The following is a 26,906-nucleotide window of genomic DNA, read 5'->3' as shown; positions in this document are numbered from 1 at the left end:
TAACTTTCACTGTAGCTGTTATACTTTATTCTGTGCTAATCCTTTTACATCGTTCTGCCTCAATGCACTGTTGTAGTGATTTGATCTCTACGAACAGTATGCAAGACAAGCTTTTCACTATGTCTCAATACATGTATCAATAGTAATCCATTCCCAATACCACTCAGTAAGATAGAGGGATTGGATAAATGATAGTCTGTCTTAAATATCAGCCACTGTCTTTGACTAACATCTATGAAGAAATGAAGTCCATTAATCTGGCATCAGGTTAAGGCCACCTGTTCCAACAGAGGAGCTGCCTTCTAGCATTTGCCCTTGTGAATGCTCAGACTGTGATAATTCCAAAAGGCATTTATGCACCTGCTTTGTTGATCTGTTAATCCCGACGGGATTCAACAACATACTGGCCTCTTGCTATTTTGGCCCCATCTTGCTCTGCTGAAATAGTGCGACAAAACCTTAGCGGACCGAGGTCCAGTGACTGAGTTGGCCTTTGTCCTCTGGATTTTAGAGCAACGAAAGGTGGCCTCACTGAGACAAGTATATCCACACCGTAGGTGATGAGTTGACGTGTTGCGTGTTTGAAAAAATTTAGATAAAGTGTTAGTTATATGACTTGGAAAGAAACCCTCATTATTCAAAGAGCTCTGGTTCTCTGTTCTTTGGTTTGATTAAGACTAGGATTTGTTCAGATTAAGGCAGGTGAGCCAAGAAGGTGAGTTGGTGTGGAACATAAAACAGTTCTGTACTGTGTAGTACAGAGCTTCCGGCACAGATGTTGTGCTGACTTTTTAACTGAAATCAATTCCCTGCCACATAGCCCTCCATTTTTCTTTCATTCATGTACCTATCTAAGGCTACGTCCACACTACACTGGATAAATCCGTAACCAAAGCTTTTTCTCTTCGTTTTTACCCTCCGTCCACACTAAAACGGTGTTTTCATCCCCCGAAACCGGAGCCTTTCAGAAACGCTTTCCAGGGTGTGTATTTTTGAAAACGACGCTTGGGCAAATCAGTGTGGACGGGGGTAACCAGAGAAATCTGAAAACGCTGTCAGACGGTAGCGCGCCATTTCATTGTTTTCTTGAACACAACCTAACAATTTCAGAACAGACGGTAATGAGACTGAAGCCAGAAGAGTTAGAAATGTACTCACCAGATACTTTGGCCCATAATTTACTGAATAAATAAGTATACTCACTTTGCCCTGTTTTCTGTCCTTGCTGGTATGAAGGTGGTTTACCTATTTATGCAAGTACTTCTCTGACAATAGATGTGTAACAACCTAATGTAACATTATATGGAAATACAAGATAATAATGATGCAGACATGTTTTACACATTTAACAAGATGCTTTATTAACGCAGCAGAGTTAGTCAGTTTTTCAATGTTCGTTGTCAGCCGGGTCAATCTGTCTGTGAACTCCCTGTCGGTTGCCTCTGTACGTTCCAGTATTTGTTTTTTTTTACTTTTAAGTCCTCTTGCGTGAGAGCCAACTGCTGCCCGTCGTTTAAGTTTTTCTAGTCTGTAACTGAACAAACACGTATTTTCTCAGCGAGATCCGACACCAAACATGTCACTTGTTTTCGGTAGATGTGTCCTGCGCATGCTCAGTAGGAGGTGATTCGTCAAAATCTCCGTTTCAATGTGGACAGGAATATTTTTTAAACCGCATAGTGTGGATGCCTATCGTTCTTACGCGAAACTGGCGTTTTCAAAATTATCCGGTCTAGTGTGGATGGAGCCTACACTATGAAGTCAGCTGTGAGTTTCTCTTGGATGGTCTGGCTTCCTCACACAGCCCGAAGGCATATTGCTTGGTAGGCTAATTGGTTTCTGTAAATTTCCCTGGTGTAGATGGCCGATGAGAGAATTGGAGGGTATAACTGGACATGTGTGTGAGAGTACACTAAAGGGATATTAGTGGGTTACTTTTGAAGTAGGTTAGACGATGGGCTGACTGACCTTCTGCCATATTGTGAGGAAAATAGGGAAGTGGAATGGGGTTCTCCTGAGTCATGAAATTGAATTTCTGCTACAGGAAAGCAGGAAATTGTAGTTTATGGAAAAGTACAAGGAACTGGTATTTATTATTACTTATTTATTTTATTTAGAGATACAATATGGTAACAGGTCCTTCAGCCCAACGAGGCTCATGCCATCCGGTTACACCCATCAACCTATTGCCCGTCACGTCTTTGAAATGAGGGAGGAAACTGGAGCACCTGGAGGAAACCCACACAGTCACGGGGAGAACGTACACACTCATTTCGAATTGAACTCTTAGGGAATAGAATCCAACTGTTATGCTAACCGCCACACGACCACGCTGCCCCAAAAAGTCCTTTTACCACTCCTACTACCCCAGTCCACTCTACAACCACTGAATCACTTTTGAAGTGTTGTTACTGCTATCATGTAGGATCATGATGAATTAAGGGGCAACCTAATAGAAGTATATAAAATGAGGATAGGGTAGGTAGAGTCTTTTTCCCAGGAGGGAATTGTCAAATCGTAGAGAATTTAGTTTTAAGATGAGAGGGGGAGAAAGGAGATTCGATAGATAATGTTCTTTTACACAGATAGTGGTAGATGCCTAGAATATGCTTCCAGCGGGAGTGGTAGAAGCAGATACAATAGTGAAGTTTAAGAAATTTTTAAATAGGCAGATGAACATGGAGGGGTATGGATCATGTGCAGCCAAAACGGACTTAGTTTAATTTGGGGTCATTTTCACCACAGACATTCTTTGTCAAAGGGCTTATTCCTGTTCTGTACTTTTCTATGTTCTAACCAAAAAAAAGCCAGATGGGTTAGTTGTTTTTGGAGACACAAGAGATTCTGCTGACGCTGGAAATCTTGAGCAACCCACATAAAACAATGGCGAAACTCAGCAGATCAGGCAGCATCTGTGGAGAGGAATGAACAATCGAATTTTCAGGCTAAAACCCTTCATGAGAACTCAGATTAGTTGTATTCCCCCAGTTTTATTGTTAAGATAGTGGGTGAGGGACAATGTTCATCGGCCTGCTGTTTGTAGTGCTTTGGAAATAGTGACTTGAACTAAACTAGGCTAAACTAAAGACCACTTAGAGGTTTCTTTTTCTCTCCCTGCTTTGCTCAACAGCTCAGTTGTATATCCACCCCTAGTCTCTGTTCCAACTCATGTGAATTTAGTCCATAAAGACCAGGGATCTAATCAGATCTGTTCTGTTCTAGATTATTCACCCTGAGATTTCAGGAAGGCCTTTAGAGCCTGAAGACCCATAGCACAGAATTCTGGGGCATAGTGGTGATGGTTCAGTACAACGTGTAAACCCGGCCACATTACAGACTTCTCTTTCCAGTCAAACCTCTCACTTCATAGAGATACTAGAGACTAAAAAAATCCCATAATCTGTAATAAAAAAACAACTTCTGGAGGAACCTGGCAGTTCAGGCTGCATCTGTGGAGGAAAATAGACAGTTTACTGTCCCATCTCCCTGTTCAGATGCTGCCTGACCAATGAGCTGCTCCAGCAGTTAGTTTTCAACTCTCACTTGTTGAGCCAAAAGGTGGAGAGTACCAGTATTCTCACTACCCCCCCTCCCCCCACCAACCCCCAGCATCTAACTGAGCTCCCTACAGCAGGGAATACTCCTCCTAACTGCGATTAATGTGTCAACCCCAGGAATTGCATCCATGACGACAAAGGTAGACATGTGAGTTCTATCACTGAAAGAAACCTCAGTATAATCAGCCATCTATCATCTCCACTGTAAGATGTTAACTAGAAACTAAAAGCCTCTCTTGGGGTAAATGAGGCAAAGAGCTTTACTCCTACGCTAAGTGCTGTTGCCGATAAGAAATGCACATTATAAAGTTGCTTTTTACTGACTAGCACCTAGTGAACTGACACTTATGAGAAGGATCATTTTCTTTCCATTACTGTTACAGGAAATGCAGAATATCAATGCTTAATATACAGTGAGGCGCATAAACATACAATTATATTAACTGTGGCATTAAGTACGACTGTGTGAGACTACAAAAGCTGGCATAATCTTAGATATTGTGCAGTAAATTGAGTCATTTTAGCTTCACAAGAGCAAAAATATGGCTCAGCCAGAAAACTTTAGATTCACTACCTTTAAATCCCCTCCAAAGATATTGCCTGACCTGCTGACATTTAATACTCCAAACCCCTCCATCAGTCTGTAATGCAAAACCTATGGGGAATGTACTTCCATCACTCATAACATGTGACATGACTCTACCTGTACCATAAAGTGAGGCATCTCAGGCAAGCTTCACTGGATGATGTGGATCATAATGTGTGAGAACAGTGTCCGACATCACCATTTCCTTTATCTTCTTTTGGAAAGCTACTTCACACTGCTTTGTCCATTGCCATTTCTTCCTGATCCATCGTAATGAGTTCAAGGGGTTGAGCACAGAGGCCAAGTTTGGTGGGAACCGGCTGAAAAATCCAAAGAAGAACTGCAACTATGAGACCTTATAAAGCATAGGTGAGGCCTCATTTAGAGTATCGTGAGCAGTTTCGGGCCCTTTATCTTAAAAAGGGTGTTGGCGCATGGCCAAGTGGTTAAGGCATTGGTCTAGTGATCTGAAGGTTGGTAGTTCGAGCCTCAGCTAAGGCAAAGTGTTGTGTCCTTGAGCAAGGCACTTAACCACACATTGCTCTGTGACAACACCGGTGCCAAGCTGTTTCGGCCCTTGCCCTTCCCTTGGACAACTTAGGTGGTGTGGAGAAGGGAGACTTGCAGCATGGGCAACTACCGGTCTCCCATACAACCCTGCCCAGGCCTGCATCCTGGAAACTTTCCAAGGCGCAAATCCATGGTCTTTCAAGACTAACGGATGCCTATTATTATTACTATCTTAAAAAGAATGTGCTGAAACTGGGGAAGGTTCAAAGGAAGTTCACAAAAATGATTCCAGGATTCAATGGCTTGTCATATGAAGAGTGTTTGATGGCTCTGGACCTGTATTCACTGGAACTCAGAAGAATGGGGTTGACCCAATTGAAACCTATCAAATAGTGAAAGGCCTTGATAGAGTGGACATAGAGAATGTTTCACATGGTGGAAGAGTCTAAGATCAGTGGACACAGCCTCAGAATAGAGGGGCATCCTTTTTGAACAGAGATGAGGAATTTCTTTAGCTAGAGAGTGGCAAATCTGGAATTTGTTGCCACAAGGCAGCTGTGGAGGCCAAGTCTTAATGTAGAGGTTGATAGATTCTTGATTGGTCAGGGCATCAAGGGATACGGGGATAAGACAGGAGATTGGGACTGAGAGGAAAAATGGATGAGCCATGGTTAAATGGTGGAGCAGACTCGATGGGCCAAATGGCCTAATTCTGCTCCTATATCTTATGGTCCTCTGGTCTTGGGACATCCACCTCCGCTTGAATTTTCTCAGCAGACTTGTGTAAATATTGTGGATCAATGATATGGCGACAGTAACACGTGATAGAAAGGATTCACTCTTGTTGCGTCATGCTCTAAGCCCATAGTTCTCTGATCTTTTTAACACTCTCTTGAGATTTGGGAGATGTTCCTTGTCATCCTTACTGGTATCAATGATGTCGTCCAGGAAACACTGAGTGCCTGGGCTGCCTTGCAGTAGCTGGTCAGCATCTTTCTGCCAGAGTGCAGGTGCCGGTGCTGCATCAAAAGTAAGCCTATTATAACAATTAAACCCTTTGTGAGCATTTACGGACTCTTCTTCCATCTCTGTCTGCAGTTAGGCCTCAGGTAAGTCCACTTTGCTGAATTGTTTCCCTCCAGAAAGTTTATAAAGATATCCTCTATTCTGGAGAGAGGGTATTGATCTACACTATGGTGCAAAAGTCTTCAGCAGGTATGAATAGTTAGGGTGTCTAAAACCTTTGCATAGTACTGTATTTGTCAATATAGAGCAGAGAGCGAGTTTGTAAAACTGGCAGAAGCAAAGGATGTTGGGAATGGTGAGGGTAGAGCGTTGCGGAAGGGGTGTGGGACAGGTGGTAGAGAAGGAGTGCCAGGGGCAGGGGGATGGTGTGGGTGAAGACACTTCCTAGCCCTGATACACCACGCAAATCATTTGATTCAAAATTGATTATTATAGGTCTCTCTGATGTGTACCGCTCCCTTCCCCTTTACCCAATCATGTTTCCCTTCTTCCTACTCTCACTCCACAATAGAGACTTATATCAGAATCTGATTTATCATCACTCACATGTGTCATGAAATTTTAAAAAAAATTTTCTGGCAGCAATACAGTGCTATACATAAAATTACTACAGTACTGAACAAAAGTCTAATTTTAACTCCCTAGCTATGTATGTGTACTTAAGACTTTTGCACAGTACTATAACTTACTGGATTGAAGGTGACCTTAAAATCACTACAGATCCTGACAGACCCATCCTTCTTGGCTACTGGAACCATTGGCATTACCCATGGGCTCCACTCAACTTTGGAAGGAATTCCTTCACCTTCCATGCAATATAGCTCACTGGCTACTTTATTCTGGAAGGTATTAAGAAACCCGATGAGCTTTGTAGAACTTGGGTGTGGCATTTTCATTTGCCACTGATATGTTTGAGCTTTCCAGTGCCAACCTTGAACACTGTATGTGAGCCACTGTTACAACAGTTACACAGTTTGTTCAGCCAGGTAGGTTTCTGTTTAGTGTTGCAGTTTTGTTCGCACTCATTTTCATTCCTATCTGCAACTCAATTGCATCTTTGGCTACTGTTTCCATTGAAATAGCAATTTCAACTACTTTTTTAAATGTAATGCTTTCTTGAAAGATTTCACAAATTAAATGATCTGTTTAGTGTATCATTAAGCCCGTCAATGCTCAGACAATCCCTTCAAGTCAGCCACATACACTGAAATTTACTCCCCTTTCTTTCGATTCCACTCCTGAAACCTAAAGCATTCCGCAATTAACAGGGGTTTCTGTTCTAAATGTTCCTGAATTATTTTCACAATAACACCAAAGCTTGTTTCAGTTGGTTTGATTGGAGCAATCAAACTTCAAAGTACGCAGTACGCTTTTGCACCTATTACACTCAGTAAAACTGGTACTTGATTTTCATTGACTACTTTAATCTATTTCAAAATACTGCTCAATTTGTTCAGTGTGTATCACCCAGTTATCTGTTGTGCAATCGAATGCATCTATCAAAGCCACAGACCCAAGGAGCAGGAACAGATTGAATGATCTGACCCTTTGCTAAGGAAGTCTGATATTGCAGAAACCACAATATCACTATTTAGGCTGGGTTCTTATGGAGTATCTGCAAATTAGGTCTAAATTCAGTCTTGATGAAGGATCTCAGCTCAAAATGTTGAACGTTTATCTCCCTCCATTGATGCTGCCTGACCCGTTGGATTCCTCCAACATTTTGCGTGTGTTGCTCTAGATTTGTTGCATCTGCAGAATCTCACATGTCTTGGAAGAGCCAGAATTATTTCCACCAAAGCCATGGAGCAATGAAAACCAGGTTCACGTTTGTCTTGAGCTTAATGTTATGGTTAATACTTAACCCACAGCTCTTAAGCTGTCCAGTGGACCAGTTCAAAAAAAAAAGTGATTGAAGCTACAGTTTGGCCATCAACAGGATAGCACCACCAGACCATCAATCATTTAATTCCTTAACTTACCTCGGGGAAGCAACAGTGGAGATCTAAACACAAAGTACACTGCAGATGCTGTGGTCAAATCAACACGTACAAACAAGCTGGATGAACTCAGCAGGTCAGGCAGCATCCGTGGAAACGAACTGTCAACTTTTCGGGCCGAGACCCTTCATCAGGACGTGTTGAACAGTGGAGCTCTGTTAGTTACTAGTAACTATCTTGGTTTACTGGATTTATGCAGGCAGAAATACAATTGTCAAAGTAATCAAGACCCAAGACTCCATGCTTGCTTTCAGGGTTAACTGGGTTTAATTGCTGTTCAGAGAGGATTTTACCAACTGTTTCAACTGATAGTGACTAAAAGACTCAGAAAACTTCATACTTAAACCCTTTGAACTGTGTGGTGTGAAAATGGGACTCCAGTGAACCTCTGACTGTTAGGCACCTCTATCAAAAATATTTCATAAACACATTAACCTGTTAAGGTGATTGGAGGAAACCTACCTGCAGGAAAGGTATCAATAACACTGAAAGGGTGCAGAGAAAATTTAGAAGGATATTTCTGGGACTTGAGGACCTGAGTTATAGGGAAAGTTTAAATATGTTGAGACTTTATTCCCTCAAGCATAGAATTATACAAAATTATGAATGCAATAAATAAGATTCCTTTATGTTGTTATAGCCAGGTGTTAGTGGGGATAAGCTCCCACCTCCTATTAAATGCTCCCAGTGCCGTGCGACTCAAGTAGCCTCCAACAGCCAAGTCCAGCTCCTGGCCTTCATGTGTGACTTAATTACTTAGCCCAGCAGAACTGTTTCTACTGAAAGGAGAAGGGACAAAGGTGGGTACTGGTGCTTCAGGCCATGGTTAGCAGTTCATCTAGAAGGAGGAAAACTCTGATCTCAAACCTCCATTGCCTTGTGGCCGTACCCACTCATGGGGAAGGCTTCATGAGTAAGCCCTGAGGGAAAAATCCAGAGCTGGAGTCCGTAAGGCAGTCCTACGTTGAGTTCAATGCTGACTGGCAACTCCTGTGATGCTGCTGGTACTGAACTGCATCAGTCTCTGCCATTCCTTTGGGTTCATTAGTTGTGTGGAGAGGGGCAGCTACATGGACAACAGCTTGCTCTCCATATTGTGCTGCCGTGGCTTACATATCTGGACAGCTAGGTCGCAACATCCATGGTCAACCCACACCAATAGAGGCCTCAGTAGATAGGGTAAATTCAAGCTGGCTTTTTCCACTGAATTTGGGTGAAACTGGAAATAGGGGTCATGGGTTAAGGGTGAAAGAGGAAATATTTAAGGCCTGTTTCTGTGCTGTAGTGTTCTATTACTCTATAACTCCATGAAAGTATATGGGGAATGTGAAAGGTAAGTTTTTTTTCACACAGAGTGCATGGAATGCACTGCAGGGATGGTGGTAGATGCAGTTACATTAGGGACACACGAGAGGCTCTTAGATAGGCACATGAATGAAAGAAAGATGGAGGGCTATGTGGGAGGAAAGGATTAAAGTCGGTTAAAAAGTTGGCACAACATCATGGGCTCCTCTACTGTTGTGATGAGGCCACACTCAGGTTGGAGGAACAACACCTTGTATTTTGTCTGGGTAGCCTCCAACCTGATGGCATGAACATCAATTTCTCGAACTTCTGGTTATGCCACCACACCCCCCCCCCCAACATTCCCCATCCCCTTTTCCCTCTTTCACCTTATCTCCTTGCCTGCCCATTGCCTCCCTGTGGTGCTCCTCCCTCCTATTCTTTCTTCCATGGCCTTCTGTCCTCACCTGTCAGACTCCCTCTTCTCCAGCCCTGTATCTCTTTCAACAATCAACATCCCAACTCTTTACTTCATCAGTCCCCCTCCCAGTTTCACCTATCACCTTTTGTTTCTCTGTCCCCTCACCCAGCTTTTAAATCTACTCCTCATCTTGCTTTTTCTCTCCAGTCCTGCCGAAAGGTCTCGGCCCGAAATATCAGCTGTACGCTTTTCCACAGATGCAGCCTGGCCTGCTGAGTTCCTCCAGCATTTTGTGTGTGATGCCTGGGCTGAGGAGCCTGTACTCTGCTGTACTGTTCTATGTTCTAAAAGCAGGGTCGCTTTTCCAAGAGAAAAAAATCTGTCACGTGGAGGATAGTAAATCAATTTCATAAAATCAATTTCAGTTACTTAACAATAGTATGGTTATTGATTGTCAGGGGAATTATCCTTTCTCCACTCCGACTGGCTATGGTTTTGTTGCTGAACAAACATAAAATTAATGGTGATTTCTATTTTCTATGCTCCATACAATTTTGACCAGTGTTAAAAATAATGGTAGGAGATACCCATGTCAGCATGGGATATTGTCCTGGATCGATATAGAAGCTGGTGAGCGAGCATCAGTTATATTCCTGGTGTTATTAATCCTTCCATTACTTGGTTATCCAAGTCAATAATCTTACTGTTACACCTACAACAGAAAGACCATTTGTGCAGTTGAACACTGTTGGGTACAAAGCTCAGTTGAAGATTGGGGCTTATTTTAGCAGTTAATCCTTCCGTTGGTTTAATCCCTCTTGCAGTTTTGAGAGTCTGTATCTCCGGTAAACTTATTGCAAGTGTATTCCAGTGAAAGAACCAGCAATAGGGAGATAAGTGGGTTATATTGTGCAAAGTCACTAGTTTTATTGTTTGTGGGAAGTCTGGACAAGTGTAACCTCCCCATTGCAACATTCTGCACACAGTTCTAATAACTCTGCAATTGACTAAATGAATATTAGGCAACATTTCATTTGGAGGCGAGTTACTTATTGATTATGTACATAAAATCAAGCTCAGTTATTTAACAATACAGTAGTAGGGTATTTAAATTACTCGGCATGCTTCATTCTGTTTGGCTATGATGTTGTTATTAAAACAACCTTGAGATTAATGGTGACCTCTGTTTTCTATATTCAAGCCAATATTGACCATTGTTGCATAGAGTTAAAATGTAATAGATTCCTTTATCTATGCCCATTAATAGGGAATGGGCTAGGTGACTGAAATGAGAATAGGTTTGCAGGGCCATGGGATATTGTGCTAATTGGAATGATTCGCTCAGCTTTCAGAACAGGCTTGATGGGTTGAATAGCCTCTTCCTATGCTATAAAGACAAATATCTTACATGTCATACCCTGCAAAGGTGTTGACTATCTCCAGAGAGCAGATCCACGATTGGATTACTGCCTTCCCATCCTCCCTTTTGCCCCAAGGAACAGCCACACTACCACTCCATGAGGGAATACCAGCAATAAGAATCAAAATTGACCAGCTAGGTTTTTTTAAAATATTGCATGACCAGTAGTTCATTGGCAAATGTCCAACAAACCCATTGTCTAACTTGTCTCAGATGTTCACATCTGCAGTTAATTAAAATTAACGAGTTGCATGATAATATTGGGGGAGCCAATGCATTTTTCAGTATTCCTGACAATAACAGACAGAATTCTGCTCGTATCTCTCAATCACTGTCTCTTGTTCGATCCAAACCCAGAGTGTAGGATACACCCCAAAACATCAACTATCCCTTCGCCGGCATCGACGGCTGTTTAACCTGCTGAATTCCTCCAGTAGTTCATTCTTAAACAATCAGTGGCCACTTTATTAGATACAGAAGGTACCTAGTAATGTGGCCACCGAGTGTATTTCTGTATGTTCGTCGTCTTTTGCTGCTGTAGCCCATCCACTTCAAGGTTCGAAGTGTTGTGTGCTGAGAGATGCTTTTCTGCACACCACCCTTGTAGCGTGTGGTTAATTGAGTTACTGTCACCTTCCCGTCTAGTCTGTCTTGTACTAGTCTTATCATTCGCCTCTGACCACTCACATTAACAAGGTGTTTTCACCCACAGAACTGCTGCTCACTGGATTTCTTTTTTGTTTTTCATGCTATTCTCTAAACTATAGATGTGCATGAAAATCCCAGGAGATCAGCAGATGGTGAGATACTCAAACTACACCGTCTGGCACTTAGATCACAGTTCCTCCTCACTCTAATGTTTGTTCTGACAACTGAACCTCTTGACCATGTCTGCATGTTTTTATGCATTGAGTTTTTGTAACATGATTGGCTGCTTAGATATTTGCATTAACAGCAGGTGTACCTAATAAAGTGGCCACTGAGTGTAGAGTACTTACTGTGGATCAAACTGAAGAGCATTTGCTTTGGCTTGTGTCACTACACCAGCACACAGTTTCAGACAACTCCCTTCACATCGGAGAAAGGGCTGAAAAGGACCCCAAACATATCATCAGTGCAAAGATTTCCTTGTCGCTCCCTTAGATGCTGTTATTGCAGGATTCTGAAAAGAGAAAAGGACAAATAAAAGTTTGTGGTGGAAGTGCAGGTTCAGAGCAGTCTGTGAATTGTAGACAAAATTATAGACTCATTCAGAAATTAGAACAGTTAAAAGGCAAGGAAGCAAAATTCTGACAGAAATGGCAGTGACTTTCCCCAAAATAAATGGTAATTTCTACACAAAAAAATGCAGAAAGTAGAGGATAGTCACAGAAATTGAGTGCATCAATCATTTAGAACAATACACCCAAAGGACTTGATTGACAGGCAAATTATCCATCCATCTGCACTCTGCCTGGGGACTGCATTATCACCATTTGCAGCATTTTCGCTTTAGAAAATCCTTGTTAGTCTATTTGTGCCACTTGCACCTTCAGTTCTGAAGTTGTTTTTCCAAAGCTTACACCAGAACAAGACTCCAATAACATCCAGACTGGGGCTCAAGGGCATTGCCGAGTGTCAGGTTGGCTAAGTATCAGAACAAGTATTAAAGCCCCCCCGTCTCTGACTCACCAGGCAGTGCAAGTGACTGTTTGAGGACCCTGTGGTGTGACTCGAGGAAGACCAGACAGTTTTATTGATATTGTCAGGAACATTCCTCCCTCAGCGAATGACCGTTGATTCTGTTGCTATTTTTACTGCATTTTTGGCACCAAACAGCCACTGCCTTTGTCTCATTGTGTGAAACACCTCGAGACAAATCAACATGGTAAACTGGAGTATTAGACTTACTAAGCTCCCTCCGTACTTAATGGATCCAGATCTAGTTTACTTTAGCAAAGCAAAATCAATTAAGATTGTATCATTGAAAGTGCCTCACACTGTGAGAGGCTGAGGCTGTAACCCCAATTGTAATCAGTGGTTGGAGAGTGTTGAAGAAGGGTGGTTTTGATTGCTGGTTTAAATGGGAGTCTGTTGATTGAACCCAGAGGGTATCCTATGCAGAGACAAAAATTTACAACAGCTTTTAGTTATTCTTGCCTCTAATACTTAGTTATAATGAAGTTTCCTTGTCCAAAGTTCCAAATGTTCGAAGTATATTTATTATCAAAGTACATAGGTGTCACCACATACTACCCTGAGATTTAATTTTCTTGCAGGCATTTGCAGTAGAACAAAGAATCATAAAAAATTAAACAAAAAGACTGGCAAGCACCAATGTGCAAAAGAAGTCAAATGGTGCCAATACAATAATAATAATAATTAATAATAATTAAATATATAATACTGAGACCATGAGTTGTAGAGTTCTTGAGAGTCAGTCCATAGGTTGTGGAATCAGTTCAGAGTTGAGGTGAGTGAAATTATCCATGCCTGGCGGTTGAAAGGTAATAAAACCTGGTGGTGTGGGACCTAACGCTGCTGTACCTCTTTCCTAATGGCAGCAGTGAGAAGAGAGCATGGCCTGGTGGTGGGGGCCCATGATGATGGACACTGTCTTGTGGCAGCCCTCCTTGTCGATGCGCTCAGTGGTGGCGGTGGGGGGGGGGGTGGGGTGCTTTTCCTGTGATGGACGGGGCTGCTGTATCCACCATTTTTACAGGCTTTTCTGTTCTTGGGCATTGGTGTTTCCATACCAGGCTGTGATGTAACCTGTCAGGACACACTCCACCATGCAAGGATAGAGGTTTGTCAAAGTTTTGGATGACACGCCGAATCTGCACAAACTTCTAGGAAAGTAGAGATGCTGCCATGCCCTCTTGGTAATGGCACTTCTATTACACCTGCCCATTCACCTCCTCCATGACCTCCATTCCAGGCACCAAACTGCCCAATTCAGCTGCAAATCTGTTAGGGTCGTCTCTTGATGTGGCCTCCTCTACCGACGTACTTTATACTGGGGGTCTGCTTTGTCAAGCACCTCTGCTCCATCCACTAAAAGCAGGATTTCCCAGTGGCCGACCATTTTAATTCCTATCATTCTCGTTCTGATAGGTCAGTCTACGGCCCCCTCACGGTGGAGGAGCAACACCTCATATTCCATCTGGGTAGCCTCCAACCTGGTGGCATAAACGTCGATTTCTCCTGACAGTAAAAATTTCCCTCCCATTTCCCTCTTCTTTTGTTCTGCACTCTGGCCTCTTGTCTCTTCCAGCCTATCACCTCTCCCTGGTGCCCTTCCTCCTTCCCTTCTTCCTATCATCTACCCTCCTCTCCTATCAGATTTCTTTTTCTCTGGCCCTATCGCCTCCCAGCTTCATACTACATCACTTCCTCCCCCACCCACTTGGCTTCACCTATTTAGCTTGTCCTCCTTCCCCTCCCCCTACCTTTTTATTCTGGCATATTCCCCCTTCCTTTCCAGTCCTGAAGAAGGGTCTTGGCCTGGAACATTGACTGTTTATTCAATTCTGTAGACGCTGTCTGACCTGCTGTGCTCCTCCTGTATTTTGTGTGTACTCCCCATTTTTGTGTTCAGTAGGATCAGAGGGCAGATTACACCTTTCTGCCTATCATCTAGGGCAAGAACTTTAAGTGGACAAAGAATGAAAGCTAGGTACAAATCAGCAGTAACTAAAATGGTTTTCCAGCTCTCCCTGCATCAGATTAGGCCAAGAGTTTCTACATGACTAGTACCACATGATGGTGTGGTAAACTGAATCAGCAAATTTGCAGATGACACCAGGATTTGGGTGAAGAGGACAGTGAGGAAAGATATCAAAAGCTTGCAGTGGGATCTGGACCAACTGGAAAAATGGTCTGAATAAAGACAGATGGATGTGAAAAAGACTAAGGAGCAGGTGGTGGACCTGAGGAGGGCTAAGGTACCGGTGACCCCTGTTTCCATTCAAGGGGTCAGTGTGGACATGGTGGAGGATTACAAATACCTGGGGATACGAATTGACAATAAACTGGACTGGTCAAAGAACACTGAGGCTGTCTACAAGAAGGGGCAGAGCTGCCTCTATTTCCTGAGGAGACTGAGGTCCTTTAACATCTGCCAGATGATGCTGAGGATGTTCTACAAGTCTGTGGTGGCCAGTGCTATCATGTTTGCTGTTGTGTGCTGGGGCAGCAGGCTGAGGGTAGCAGACACCAACAGAATCAACAAGCTCATTCGTAAGGCCAGTGATGTTGTGGGGGTGGAACTGGACTCTCTGATGGTGGTGTCTGAAAAGAGGATGCCGTCCAAGTTGCATGCCATCTTGGACAATGTCTCCCATCCACTCCATGATGTACTGGTTAGGCACAGGAGTACATTCAGCCAGAGACTCATTCCACCGAGATGTAACACTGAGCAGCATAGGAAGTCATTCCTACCTGTGGCCATCAAACTTTACAACTCCTCCCTCGGAGTGTCAGACACCCTGAGCCAATAGGCTGGTCCTGGACTTATTTCCACTTGGCATTATTAACTTATTATTATTATTTAATTACTTATGGTTTTATATTGCTATATTTCTTCACTGTTCTTGGTGTGGCTGTAATGAAACCCAATTTCCCTCGGGATCAATAAAGTATGTCTGTCTGTCTGTAATGCGGACAAGCGTGAGGTGTTGCACTTTGTAGCGCTTGTATGGTGAACCGTAGGACATTGAGGAGAGCAGAAGGACGGAGGGACCTGGAGATACAGATCCAAAATACCTTGAAAGTGGTGTCACAAGGAGAAAGGATCATAAAGCTTTTGGTACATAGGCCTTCATAAATCGAAGTATTTAGTAAGGAGTTGAGATGTTACGTTGAAGTTATATACGAGGTCAGTGAGACTTAATTTGGAGTATTATGTGAAGTTTTGCTCACCTACTTACAGAAAATATATCAATAAGATTGAAAGAGTGTAGAGAAAATTTACAAGGGCGTTGCCAGGACTTGAATAGATTAGGACTTTACTCCCTGGAGTGTAGGAGAATGAGGGGAGATTTGACAGAGGTATACAAAATTATGAGGGGTATTGACAGGGTAAATGCAAGAAGGCTTTTTTTCTCCCTTTGAGATTGCGTGAGACCGGAATTAGATGTCATAGGTTAAGGGTGAAAGGTGAAATATTTACGAGGAACCTGAAGGGAAATGTCTTCACTCAGATGATGGTGGGTATGTGGGACAAGCTGCCAGTGGAAGTGGTGGATATGGGTTAGGTTTCAACATTTAAGAGCAGTTTGGAAAAGTACATGGACAGGAAGGATATGGGGGTCTATGGTCCAGGTATAGGTCGATGGGACAAGGTCGGCACAGATTAGATGGGCTGAAGGGCATGTTTCTGGGCTGTAGCGCTCCCTGATTCGACTGAGTAAACCGTTTGTACGTTCACTAAAATGACTGAAATTTTCATTTACAGTTGTGAACTTAGTGGAAGACATTTGGTGAATATTACTTGCAACATAACACCTGAAAACTGTGAACTTCTACAGTTTATAAAAAAAACCATTATAAACTAAAATATCACGGTAAAAAAGCAATTCAACATATGCTGAGTTTATGTGGACTCTAAATTTAGCACGAGAAAGATCTGTGAAAATTAGAATTGCCAGAGCAAAAGGAGTAGTACAGCTTGGGATTAGGCCCTTCAACCCAATTTGTCTATGCTGACCATGATGCCCAAACTTAACAGATTGTAAAGAATATTGGAATTTGCCTGTGGTTGATGCAATCCCAAAATTTTAATGAACTGTCTGAGGTTTGAAACTTTGACTGTGGGTTCAAGTCCTTCTTGAAAGCTCCAGGCACTGTAAGATGAAACTCAAGAGTCTATGAGTTTATCCCTTGGAGAGCCACCTTCTTTTGGCTGAGTTTTCACTCAAAACTTCATATCTTCTCTCATGCTGGGTTGTAAGGGATCCTACCATTCAAAGAACAGCTGTAGATGAGTTAACCTTGGTGTCCCAGCCGAAATACAATAATACAATAATGAAATATACTTTTAAACTGAAATGAGTGTATCTTTACCTTACTCAGTCCAATGTGTTTCATGTAGGCAAGTGAGAGTCACAGTCATTTTCTTTTATTGGAACTTGGATCTTCATAGCCACACGGTAATTGATTTATTATTGTCACGTGTGCTGGGATACAGTGAAAAGCTTTTGGTTGCATTGTCATCCAGGCAGATTCCATACCTAAGTACACTGAGGCAGTACAAAAGGGGAAAAAAAACCCAGAATGCAGAATATCGAGTCACAGTGCACTACAGCATAGAAACAGGCTCTTTGGCCCATCTAGTACATGCCCAACCGTTATTCTGCCTAATCCCATCGACGCACACTTGGGTCAGAGCCTTTAATACCCTTCCCATCCATGTCCTTATCCAGATTTCTGTGAAGTGCTCCAGTTGTAGAGAAAGTGCAGTGGAGGTAGACAGATAAATTGATGGGGTCATGATGTGGTAGATTGAGAGAACATGAGTTCATCTAAAGCGTATGAGAGGTATGGTCAAGATTTTGGTATCGGCAGGATAGAAGCATGTCCTTTGGGATTAGCGGAGGGGAGGGGTTTGATAAGAGAATGTCGAGGGTGCAAAGGGCCCTTCCTTATGTTGGCGGACTTCTCAAGGCAGCAGGAAGCCTGGATAAGGACAACAGAAGGGAGCCTGGTTTATATGATGGATTGGTCTGCGATTTCTTGCCGTCTTAGGCAGAGCAGTACGAGTCTGTAATGCATCCATATTAGACTAATTGAGAACCTGTATGGGACGTATCAGCAGACTGTCTCACAGTGAAGTACCCAGACAGCATCTGTGAAACCATAGGCTACTTAGGGTCTTCCTAAACCTCAGTTCAGAGACCAGGACCCAGAGTGGCTGCGTTTCTTCCCCTGACCTGTCTCCCCCCACCACCCTCCTGCTTTGTCAGAGTTACCAGGCCCTCATGTAGCTCGACATCCCTACCCAGGTTGGAATTCAGCAGACCAGACACTACCAGTGGTACGGTTTCACACCAAGCAGTGCGGGCATCAAACTGTGCATCTCGGCAGCTCATGGGGAACTGAATGCTTTTCGCAATGCTGCAGATGGCACTCCACAAAGGCTTAAAAACTTCTTCTTGTTTTACGACGGTTGGCACTCAGCTTAATGGTGCATTACCATCACCTTCTGCTCCGGAATGTGGAGCAGACGATAGACTTACATTCTAAATTCCTTCACCCATTTTCTTCCTTTCTTTCTTTCTCACTCCCTTTCCCCCTCCCTCTCCCCCCTTCTCTCTCCCCCCTTGGCCATCCTGGTACCCTATTCCTGCTTATCTATCATATCCTATTAAAAAAAACCCTGTATCCCTTAGAAAATAAGGGATACAGGTGAAAATAAATCCAAAGGGTTTCTACAGTTATATTAATAGCAAAAGGATAGTGAAGGATAAAATTGGTCCCTTAGAGAATCAGAGTGGACTGCTATGTGTGGAGCTGAAAGAGATGGTGGAGATTTTGAACAATTTCTTTTCTTCGGTATTCACTAAGGAGAAGGATATTGAATTGTGAAAGGTAAGCAAAACAAGTAGGGAAGTTATGGAAACTATGACGATTAAAGAGGAGGAAGTACTGGTGCTTTTAAGGAATATAAAAGTGGATAAATCTCCAGGTCCTGACAGGATATTCCCTAGGACCTTGAGGGAGGTTAGTGTAGAAATAGCAGGGGCTCTGACAAATATTTCAAATGTCATTAGACATGGGGATGGTGCCAGAGGATTGGCGTATTACTGCAATTATAGGCCTGTCAGTTTGACATCAGTGGTGGATAAATTAATGGAAAGTATTCTTAGAGATGGTGTATATAATTACCTGGATAGACAGGGTCTGATTAGGAACAGTCAACATGGATTTGTGCGTGGAAGGTCATGTTTGACAAATCTTATTAAATTTTTTGAAGAGGTTACAAGGAAAGTTGACGAGGGTAAAGCAGTGAATGTTGTCTATATGGACTTCAGTAAGGCTTCTGACAAGGTTCCGCACGGAAGGTTAGTTAGGAAGGTTCAATTGTTAGGTATTAATATTGAAGTAGTAAAATGGATTCAACAGCAGCTGGATGGAAGATGCCAGAGAGTAGTGGTGGATAACTTTGTCAGGTTGGAGGCCAGTGACTAGTGGTGTGCCTCAGGGATCTGTATTGGGTCCAATGTTGTTTGTCATATACATTAATGATCTGGATGATAAGGTGATAAATTGGATTAGTAAGTATGCAGATGATACTAAGGTAGGTGGCGTTGTGGATAATGGGTCCTGACGAAGGGTCTCGGCCCGAAACGTCGACAGCGCTTCTCCCTATAGATGCTGCCTGGCCTGCTGTGTTCCACCAGCATTTTGTGTGTGTTATTCGAATTTCCAGCATCTGCAAATTTCCTCATGTTTGTGGATAATGAAGTAGGTTTTCAAAGTTTGCAGAGAGATTTAGGCCAGTTAGAAGAGTGAGCTGAATGATGGCAGATAGAGTTTAATACTGATAAGTGTGAGGTGCTACATTTTGGTAGGAATAATCCAAATAGGACATACATGGTAAATGGTGGGGCATTGAAGAATGCAGTAGATAGATAGATAGATAGATACTTTATTCATCCCCATGGGGAAATTCAACTTTTTTTTCCAATGTCCCATACACTTGTTGTAGCAAAACTAATTACATACAATACTTAACTCAGTAAAAAATATGATATGCATCTAAATCACTATCTCAAAAAGCATTAATAATAGCTTTTAAAAAGTTCTTAAGTCCTGGCGGTTGAATTGTAAAGCCTAATGGCATTGGGGAGTATTGACCTCTTCATCCTGTCTGAGGAGCATTGCCCTCTTCATCCTGTCTGAGGAGCATTGCATCGATAGTAACCTGTCGCTGAAACTGCTTCTCTGTCTCTGGATGGTGCTATGTAGAGGATGTTCAGAGTTATCCATAATTGACCGTAGCCTACTCAGCGCCCTTCGCTCAGCTACCGATGTTAAACTCTCCAGTACTTTGCCCACGACAGAGCCCGCCTTCCTTACCAGCTTATTAAGACGTGAGGCGTCCCTCTTCTTAATGCTTCCTCCCCAACACGCCACCACAAAGAAGAGGGCGCTCTCCACAACTGACCTATAGAATATCTTCAGCATCTCACTACAGACATTGAATGACGCCAACCTTCTAAGGAAGTACAGTAGAACAGAGTGATCTAGGAATAATGGTGCATAGTTCCCTGAAGGTGGAATCTCATGTGGATAGGGTGGTGAAGAAAGCTTTTGGTATGTTGGCCTTTATAAATCAGAGCATTGAGTATAGGAGTTGGGATGTAATGTTAAAATTGTACAAGGCATTGGTAAGGCCGAATTTGGAGTATTGTGTACAGTTCTGGTCACCGAATTATAGGAAAGATGTCAACAAAATAGAGAGAGTACAGAGAAGATTTACTAGAATGTTACCTGGGTTTCAGCACCTAAGTTACAGGGAAAGATTGAACAAGTTAGGTCTTTATTCTTTGGAGCGTAGAAAGTTGAGGGGGGATTTAATAGAGGTATTTAAAATTATGAGGGGGATAGATAGAGTTGACGTGGATAGGCTTTTTCCATTGAGAGTAGGGGAGATTCAAACAAGAGGACATGAATTGAGAGTTGGGGGCAAAAGTTTAAGGGTAACACGAGGGGGAATTTCTTTACTCAGAGAGTGGTAGCTATGTGGAACAAGCTTCCCGTAGAAGTGGTAGAGGCAGGTTCGGTATTGTCATTTAAAGTAAAATTGGATAGGTATATGGACAGGAAAGGAATGGAGGGTTATGGGCTGAGTGCGAGTCAGTGGGACTAGGTGAGAGTAAGCGTTCGGCATGGACTAGAAGGGCCGAGATGGCCTGTTTCCGTGCTGTAATTGTTATATGAAAGCTAAAAGTACCCTGACCTGTGCTCTCTCACCCATGTCCAGTAACCCTTTTAATGTGAATTCCTGCACCCCCAATTCCCTTCTCATCATCTCTCTCTGTATCCCATACCTCCTGCAACTCGGAATTACATGTTCTACTGACTCCTCTTCCTGACATTCCTCACACAATCCTGTCTGGTGTTTCCCTATCATTTCCAATATTTTGTTCAGTGCACGGTGCCCTGGCTTAGAATCATCGAACATTACAGCACAGTACAGTCACTTCGGCCCACAATGTTGTGCCAACCTTTTAACTTACTCTGAGATCAATCTAACCCTTCCCACCTACACAGCCCTCCATGTGCCTATCTAAGAATTTCTTAAATGCCCCTAATGTATCTGCCTCTACTACCACCCCTGGCAGGGCGTTCCAAGCACTCACCATTCTCTGTGTATAAAAACCTCACCTCTGACATCTCCTTATACGTTCCTCTGATCAACTTTGAGTTATTCTCCTTTGTATTTGCCATTTTTGCCCTGGGGAAAATGTCTCTGTCTAGCCACTCAATCAATGCCTCTTAGCATCTTGTCCACCTCTATTAAGGTTTGGGTTTCGTTTGGTTATATGAAGAAAACTTGAGTGGAGTCAAAATCACAAATGAGTGCATTGCACTTCCACCCCATATCTGCTCTGCACGAACTGCGGGAAACCCTGTCTCTGACCGAGCACAATCCTTTCCACTTGCTAGAGGATGGTGTAATATGTGGCAGTGATTTCTTTTGGCTGGGGAGCATGTTATCAGGGTCTTTAGCAGCTGTGGTTTTTGGTGGCTGCTCAGGATCCAGATGGCATTCATTGCTACGGAGCAGTGAGTCGCAGATTAATATAGCATCACGCTGGATGCAGGGCTAGATAGAGACTTTACGAGAGTAATAACAATCCTGTTGTGGCATGCTTTCATCTGAGTCCATAATTTGCACTTGGCAGCGTCCCTGGTTTGCAGTCCGTGGCCTGTGATTTCTGCCTTTAGGACACTCAGCCAGGACCATCAATGGCAGTGAAAGGGTTCTGTAATCAGGAGTCGGTGTTCTTAGAGACGCAAGAGGATTTTATCTTTTTTTGAGAGCTACATACAATCAGCTGGAGGAACTTAGTAGGTCGAGCAGCATCTATGTATGTTGGGGTGGAGGGAAAGAATTGGAGGGAATCCATCTCCCCTCGCTGATTTTGTCCTGAAACATGGACAATTCCTCTCCACCCACTGATGCTGCTTGACCTGCTAGCTTCAACAGGCATATTGTTTTTGTCACTTCAGATTCCAGCATCTGAAGGCATTGGGAAGAGCCCAGAGGAGATTTACAAGAATGATCCCAGGAATAAAGGAGTTAACATTTGAGGAGCATTTGATGGCTCTGTGCCTGTGATCATTGGAGTTCAGGAGAATGAGGGAGGATCTTACTGAAACCTACTGAATATTGAAAAGCCCAGATAAAACGGATGTCAAAAGTATGGTTCTTGTAGTGGGGGAATCTTGGAGCAGAGGGCATAGTGTCAGAATAGAAGGACATCCCTGTAGACAAAAGATGCGAAATGTCTTTTGCCAGAGAGTGGTGAATCTGAGGAATTCATTGCTACAGACAGCTGTGGAGGCCAATTAATTGAGTATATTTAAAGCAGAGGTTGATAGGTACTTGATTACTCAGGCTGTCAAAGATTACACGGAGAAGACAGTAGAATGGGGTTGAGAGGGAAAATAAATCAGCCAAACTCAATTGGCCAAATGGCCTAATTCTGCTCCTGTGTCCTCGGATAGAACTATTTGGTACAAACTTCAGCCGATGTATTCAAGCAGAAGCACTAAAAGCTTAAGGTACACAGTGTATCATTTGCGTTAACAATCAGGACAACCTGAGGATGTGCTGGGGAAGCCCACAAGTGTCTCCACACATTTCAGCGCCAACTGGGTTTGCAGAGCACAAGCAGCAAAAACAGCAAAACAAGCCCCTTACCCCCCCCCCCCCACACACACAGATACAGACTGTCCGCTAGCCTCAGGGCAAGCCTTCCCTGGGGCTTTGGTGGACTCACAGACACTAGGCCTTTGCCTTCCCTGATGGACTCACAGACACTAGGCCTTTGCCTTCCCCGATGGACTCACGGACACTAGGCCTTTGCCTTCCCCGATGGACTCACAGACACTAGGCCTTTACCTTCCCTGGGGCTTTGGTGGACTCACAGACACTAGGCCTTTGCCTTCCCCGATGGACTCACAGACACTAGGCCTTTGCCTTCCCCGATGGACTCACAGACACTAGGCCTTTGCCTTCCCCGATGGACTCACGGACACTAGGCCTTTGCCTTCCCCGATGGACTCACAGACACTAGGCCTTTGCCTTCCCCGATGGACTCACAGACCCCACCATACCACATTCTACACCTCTACTCACCCTCCCCATTACATTACTGGTGGAGGACAAGCAGAAGCTTTCATCTTCAGCTGATGCATGCTCGTTTATTCTCTCAAGATGCTGGAAATCTGAAGTAGCACATGCAAAATGTTGGAGAAACTCAGCAGGTCGTGCAGCATCCACGGAGCGGAATAAAGAGCCGCCAGTATGGCTTGACCTGCTGAGTTTGTCCAGCATTTTGTGTGTGTTGCCCATTTATCGTGCTATCTTTCAATAAGTCTGAGACTATAAGAGGTGTCTGGGCTTGGAAATGAAGTGGCTGCAGCTGATGATTGTGTGTTTCTCTGTTAAACTGAGGTCCAATTGATTGTGCAGCATCTCACACAACTGGTAAAGCTGCACTCCAGGGAGAGTCATCCAGTGTAGTGCAAAAGCAATGTGAATATAATGCTGGGAAACGCAGCAGTAATTTTGTCTGGTCTTATTATTATTGTTCTTTTGTTTTTTTTAATTTGTTCTGCCAGAAGTTCAAAGTCTCAAAAGGCTTTGCACATTATTAGAAAGCATTTGAAGTATCGAAGACCTCCCGATGTGTTTGTCAGGACTGTTTATCAAACGTCTGTGGCCCATTCTGTACCCTTCTCAGGAGAGCAACTATCCAGTCTGTACGTGCTCATATCTTCCTCCTTAATGCGAGCATACTTTGTGCTGAATTCTCTGAACTCTGTGGGGATGCTGATGTAGATTTTACAACTGGCATTGTTATAAAACCATAACATTGGAGCATAATTAGGCCATTCAGCCCATCAAGTCTGTTCTGCCATTCGATCATGGCTGATTTATTAGCCCTCTCCACCCCACTCTGCTGCCTTCTCCCCATAACCTTTGGCGCTCTGAGTAATCAAGAATCTATCAATCCCTGATTTAAATATACCCAATAATTTGGCCTCCACAGCTGTCTGTGACATTGAATTGCACAAATTCACTACCCTCTGCCTAAAGAATTTCCTTTTCATCTCCGTTCTAAAAGGATTGGCCTTCTATTCTGAGGCTGTGCCCTCTGATCCTTGACTCTCCCACTACAGGGAACATCCTGTCTACGTTGATTCTATCTAGGCCATTCAATATTGGATAGGTTTCAATGAGATTCCCCCGCCCAACCCCCGATTCTTAAACTATCCTTGGCTAAAAAGATTAGCTGCATTGCTGGAGGCCTGTTGGGGGGGGGGGGGGTCTGGGACAAAGGTCGGACCGATCTAAAAGGTGAGTGTGTGCATTTGGTATTCAGTGAATCATCAAGTCATACAGCCTGGAAGCAGGATGCGGAGCCCAGCTAGACCCAGCTCAGCCAAGGTCCCTACCTAAGCCAGATCCAGTTGCCCACATTTGGCTAAACCGCTCCTATCCATGTACTTGTCCAAATGTCTTTTAAGTGATATTATTGTACCTGCCCCAACTATTTCCTCTGGCAGTTTGTTTCATAGAAACTCTACCCTCAGCATGAATAAGTTACCCCTCAGGTTGCTTTTAAATCTTTGCCCTCTCACTTAAACCTATACCCTTTAGATTTTTGTTCCCTTCCCCTGGGGTAAAAGACTGTGTGCATTCATCATATCTATGCTTCTCATGATGTTATACCTCTCCATAAGATCACCCTCCTCTGCCTCCTGCATCCGAAAGAATAAAGTCTTCCCCTGCCCAACCTCTGTCACAACAATTCAGGCCCTCAAGTCCTGGCAACGTTCTGGTTCGTCTTCACTGCACTCTTTCGAGCATGGTGATGCCCGTCCTATAAGAGAGTGGCAAAAATGACACACAATACTCAGAATGGAGAGACAAACCCACCTAAATATCTGTGTTTTGTGTCCCTTCGCACTCTCCTCCCAGCCTCTTGCCTTAATTGCTTCCTCAGATCGCCGTGCAATCTCACTCTGGTTGTGGGGCTGGAACCATCAGAAGTCACAAGAATTAGAGATCAAAATGAAACTCCCTTAATGCCGCAAACGAAATTTGGAGCATGGATAGAAGACTGAGATCATGAGAGAGATGTACCGTGTCTATCAAGTGTCATCTGGGCTTGTGTTTTTTTTATGCTTGTTATGCTTTTATGTTTAGAGGATTGTAATATTTTCATTTGTAATCCTGCTTCAGAGAATATAATGTTGAATGGTAATTGCCTGTGAACATGGAGATCCTTGTTGCAGCAAGCTTCGAGAATATTCAGACCTGCCGGATATTAAATCCACCTAATCACACTTAGTCTTTAATCATTTAAATAAGACATAATGGATGAATCATCTAAACCTAATTGCTCCCTGCACACATTGGCATTACTTCAAATGAGGTCTGGAATTTGAGTGGTGCGAGGTGGGGGTGAGCTAAATAATTTAAATTATATTGCACAGAATGATATCTGCTGGCTTAATGACTTTTTTCTACATTGTCTTCTTTAATTTTAATTTCCAGTCTCTTAAATTCTTGCTTTGTTTGTTCTTTACAGGGTGTTGTTTTGTTACATTTTACACAAGGAAAGCTGCACTTGAGGCTCAGAATGCCCTGCACAATATCAAAACTTTACCGGCGGTGAGTATCACTGATCTTATTGCAAAGTCAGAGCTCAGGTCGATGGTCGATGCCTGTCTTGTTCAGATTAGAGGAGGCCTCAAGGCAACCCAGAGCTGTATCGGTGACCAACAAAGAAGTCACTTCAGTCAAATTGCTTGTCCTGGCAAAAGGTTGTAAATGCCACGGGATAGAAGTTAAAACTGAAGAGCATGGAAGGTTGTGTTGAAACTGTATAAACCACAGAACAGCATTGGCTTCTGATCACTGCACTTTAGAAAAGGTCCTAAAGAGGAAAAGGGATAAAGGAGGAGGGACTTCAGCCACATAGTTGTAGTTGTGGCTCAAGATACTAAAGCAGGCGTTTCTCCTTAAATCAGCCACCTTTTGACCAGGATTTGCAATAACCTGTCTGTCTTCATATTAATTTTTCTTTATGTTCCTGTGGTTTGGAGGTTATGCGGTGATGCATTAATGGACGATGCTGCAATGAATCGAATGGAAAGTATTGAATGTGGGTTATGAACACATTGGCATCATGGTAGTGTAGAAGGGTGTCATGGTAGTGTAGCAGTTAGTGTAATGCTTTACGGCACCAGTGGTTGAAAGGTTGGAGTTCAGTTCCTGCTGCTGCCCATAACAAGTTTGTATATTGTCCCCTTGACCATGTGTGTGTCCTCTGGGTGCTCCAGCTTCCTCCCCCATTCCAAAGGGATATGGCTTAGTAAGCTGTGGGCATGCTGTGTTGGTGAAGGGAGCATGGCAACACTTGCAGGCTGCCCCCAGCACGTCCTCAGATTTTGTTGGCCATTGACATTTCACTGTGTGTTTTAATGTTTCAATGTACACAAGTAAAACCAGTCGTAGGTCTTTGGTCAACACATGCAAAATGCTGGAAGAACTCAGCAGAGTAGACAGCATCAATGGAGAGAAATAGATGGTCAATGTTGTGGCAGAGACCTTTCATCAGGATTCATCAGTTGTGTGCATTGTTCTGGATTTCCAGAATCTCTTGTGTTCTTAAATTTGGTGCCCATTGTGTGGAATTCCAAATAAGCATGTTGAGCACTCAGATTAGCAAGTCCTGTTTAATCAGATCAGTGCTAAAAGCTGGGATGATTTTTGGGAGGTGGTTTTAACAATGGAAGAGGAACACACAGGAAGAGTCGTTCAAAATGATAGGACACAGATATTTTAGCCTGTTCTTGAAACACCATCCTGAATGTGAAA

General features: G+C 43.3%; 1 protein-coding gene across 14 annotated transcripts in view; it reads left to right on the top strand.

The window, feature by feature from the left end:
• Positions 1-26,906, top strand: part of celf2 (cugbp, Elav-like family member 2) — a 1,088,079-nt gene that overhangs the window by 883,285 nt on the left and 177,888 nt on the right. For all 14 annotated transcript variants that reach the window (XM_073066515.1, XM_073066516.1, XM_073066517.1 and 11 more), the window contains one exon: positions 25,615-25,697. In XM_073066515.1, the coding sequence (XP_072922616.1) occupies positions 25,615-25,697 (83 nt within the window). The remainder of the gene's footprint in view (positions 1-25,614; positions 25,698-26,906) is intronic.

This window comes from Hemitrygon akajei, chromosome 14, assembly GCF_048418815.1.
Source record: "Hemitrygon akajei chromosome 14, sHemAka1.3, whole genome shotgun sequence".
Lineage (NCBI taxonomy): Eukaryota > Metazoa > Chordata > Chondrichthyes > Myliobatiformes > Dasyatidae > Hemitrygon > Hemitrygon akajei.
This window is presented reverse-complemented; position numbering and strand designations above follow the sequence as displayed.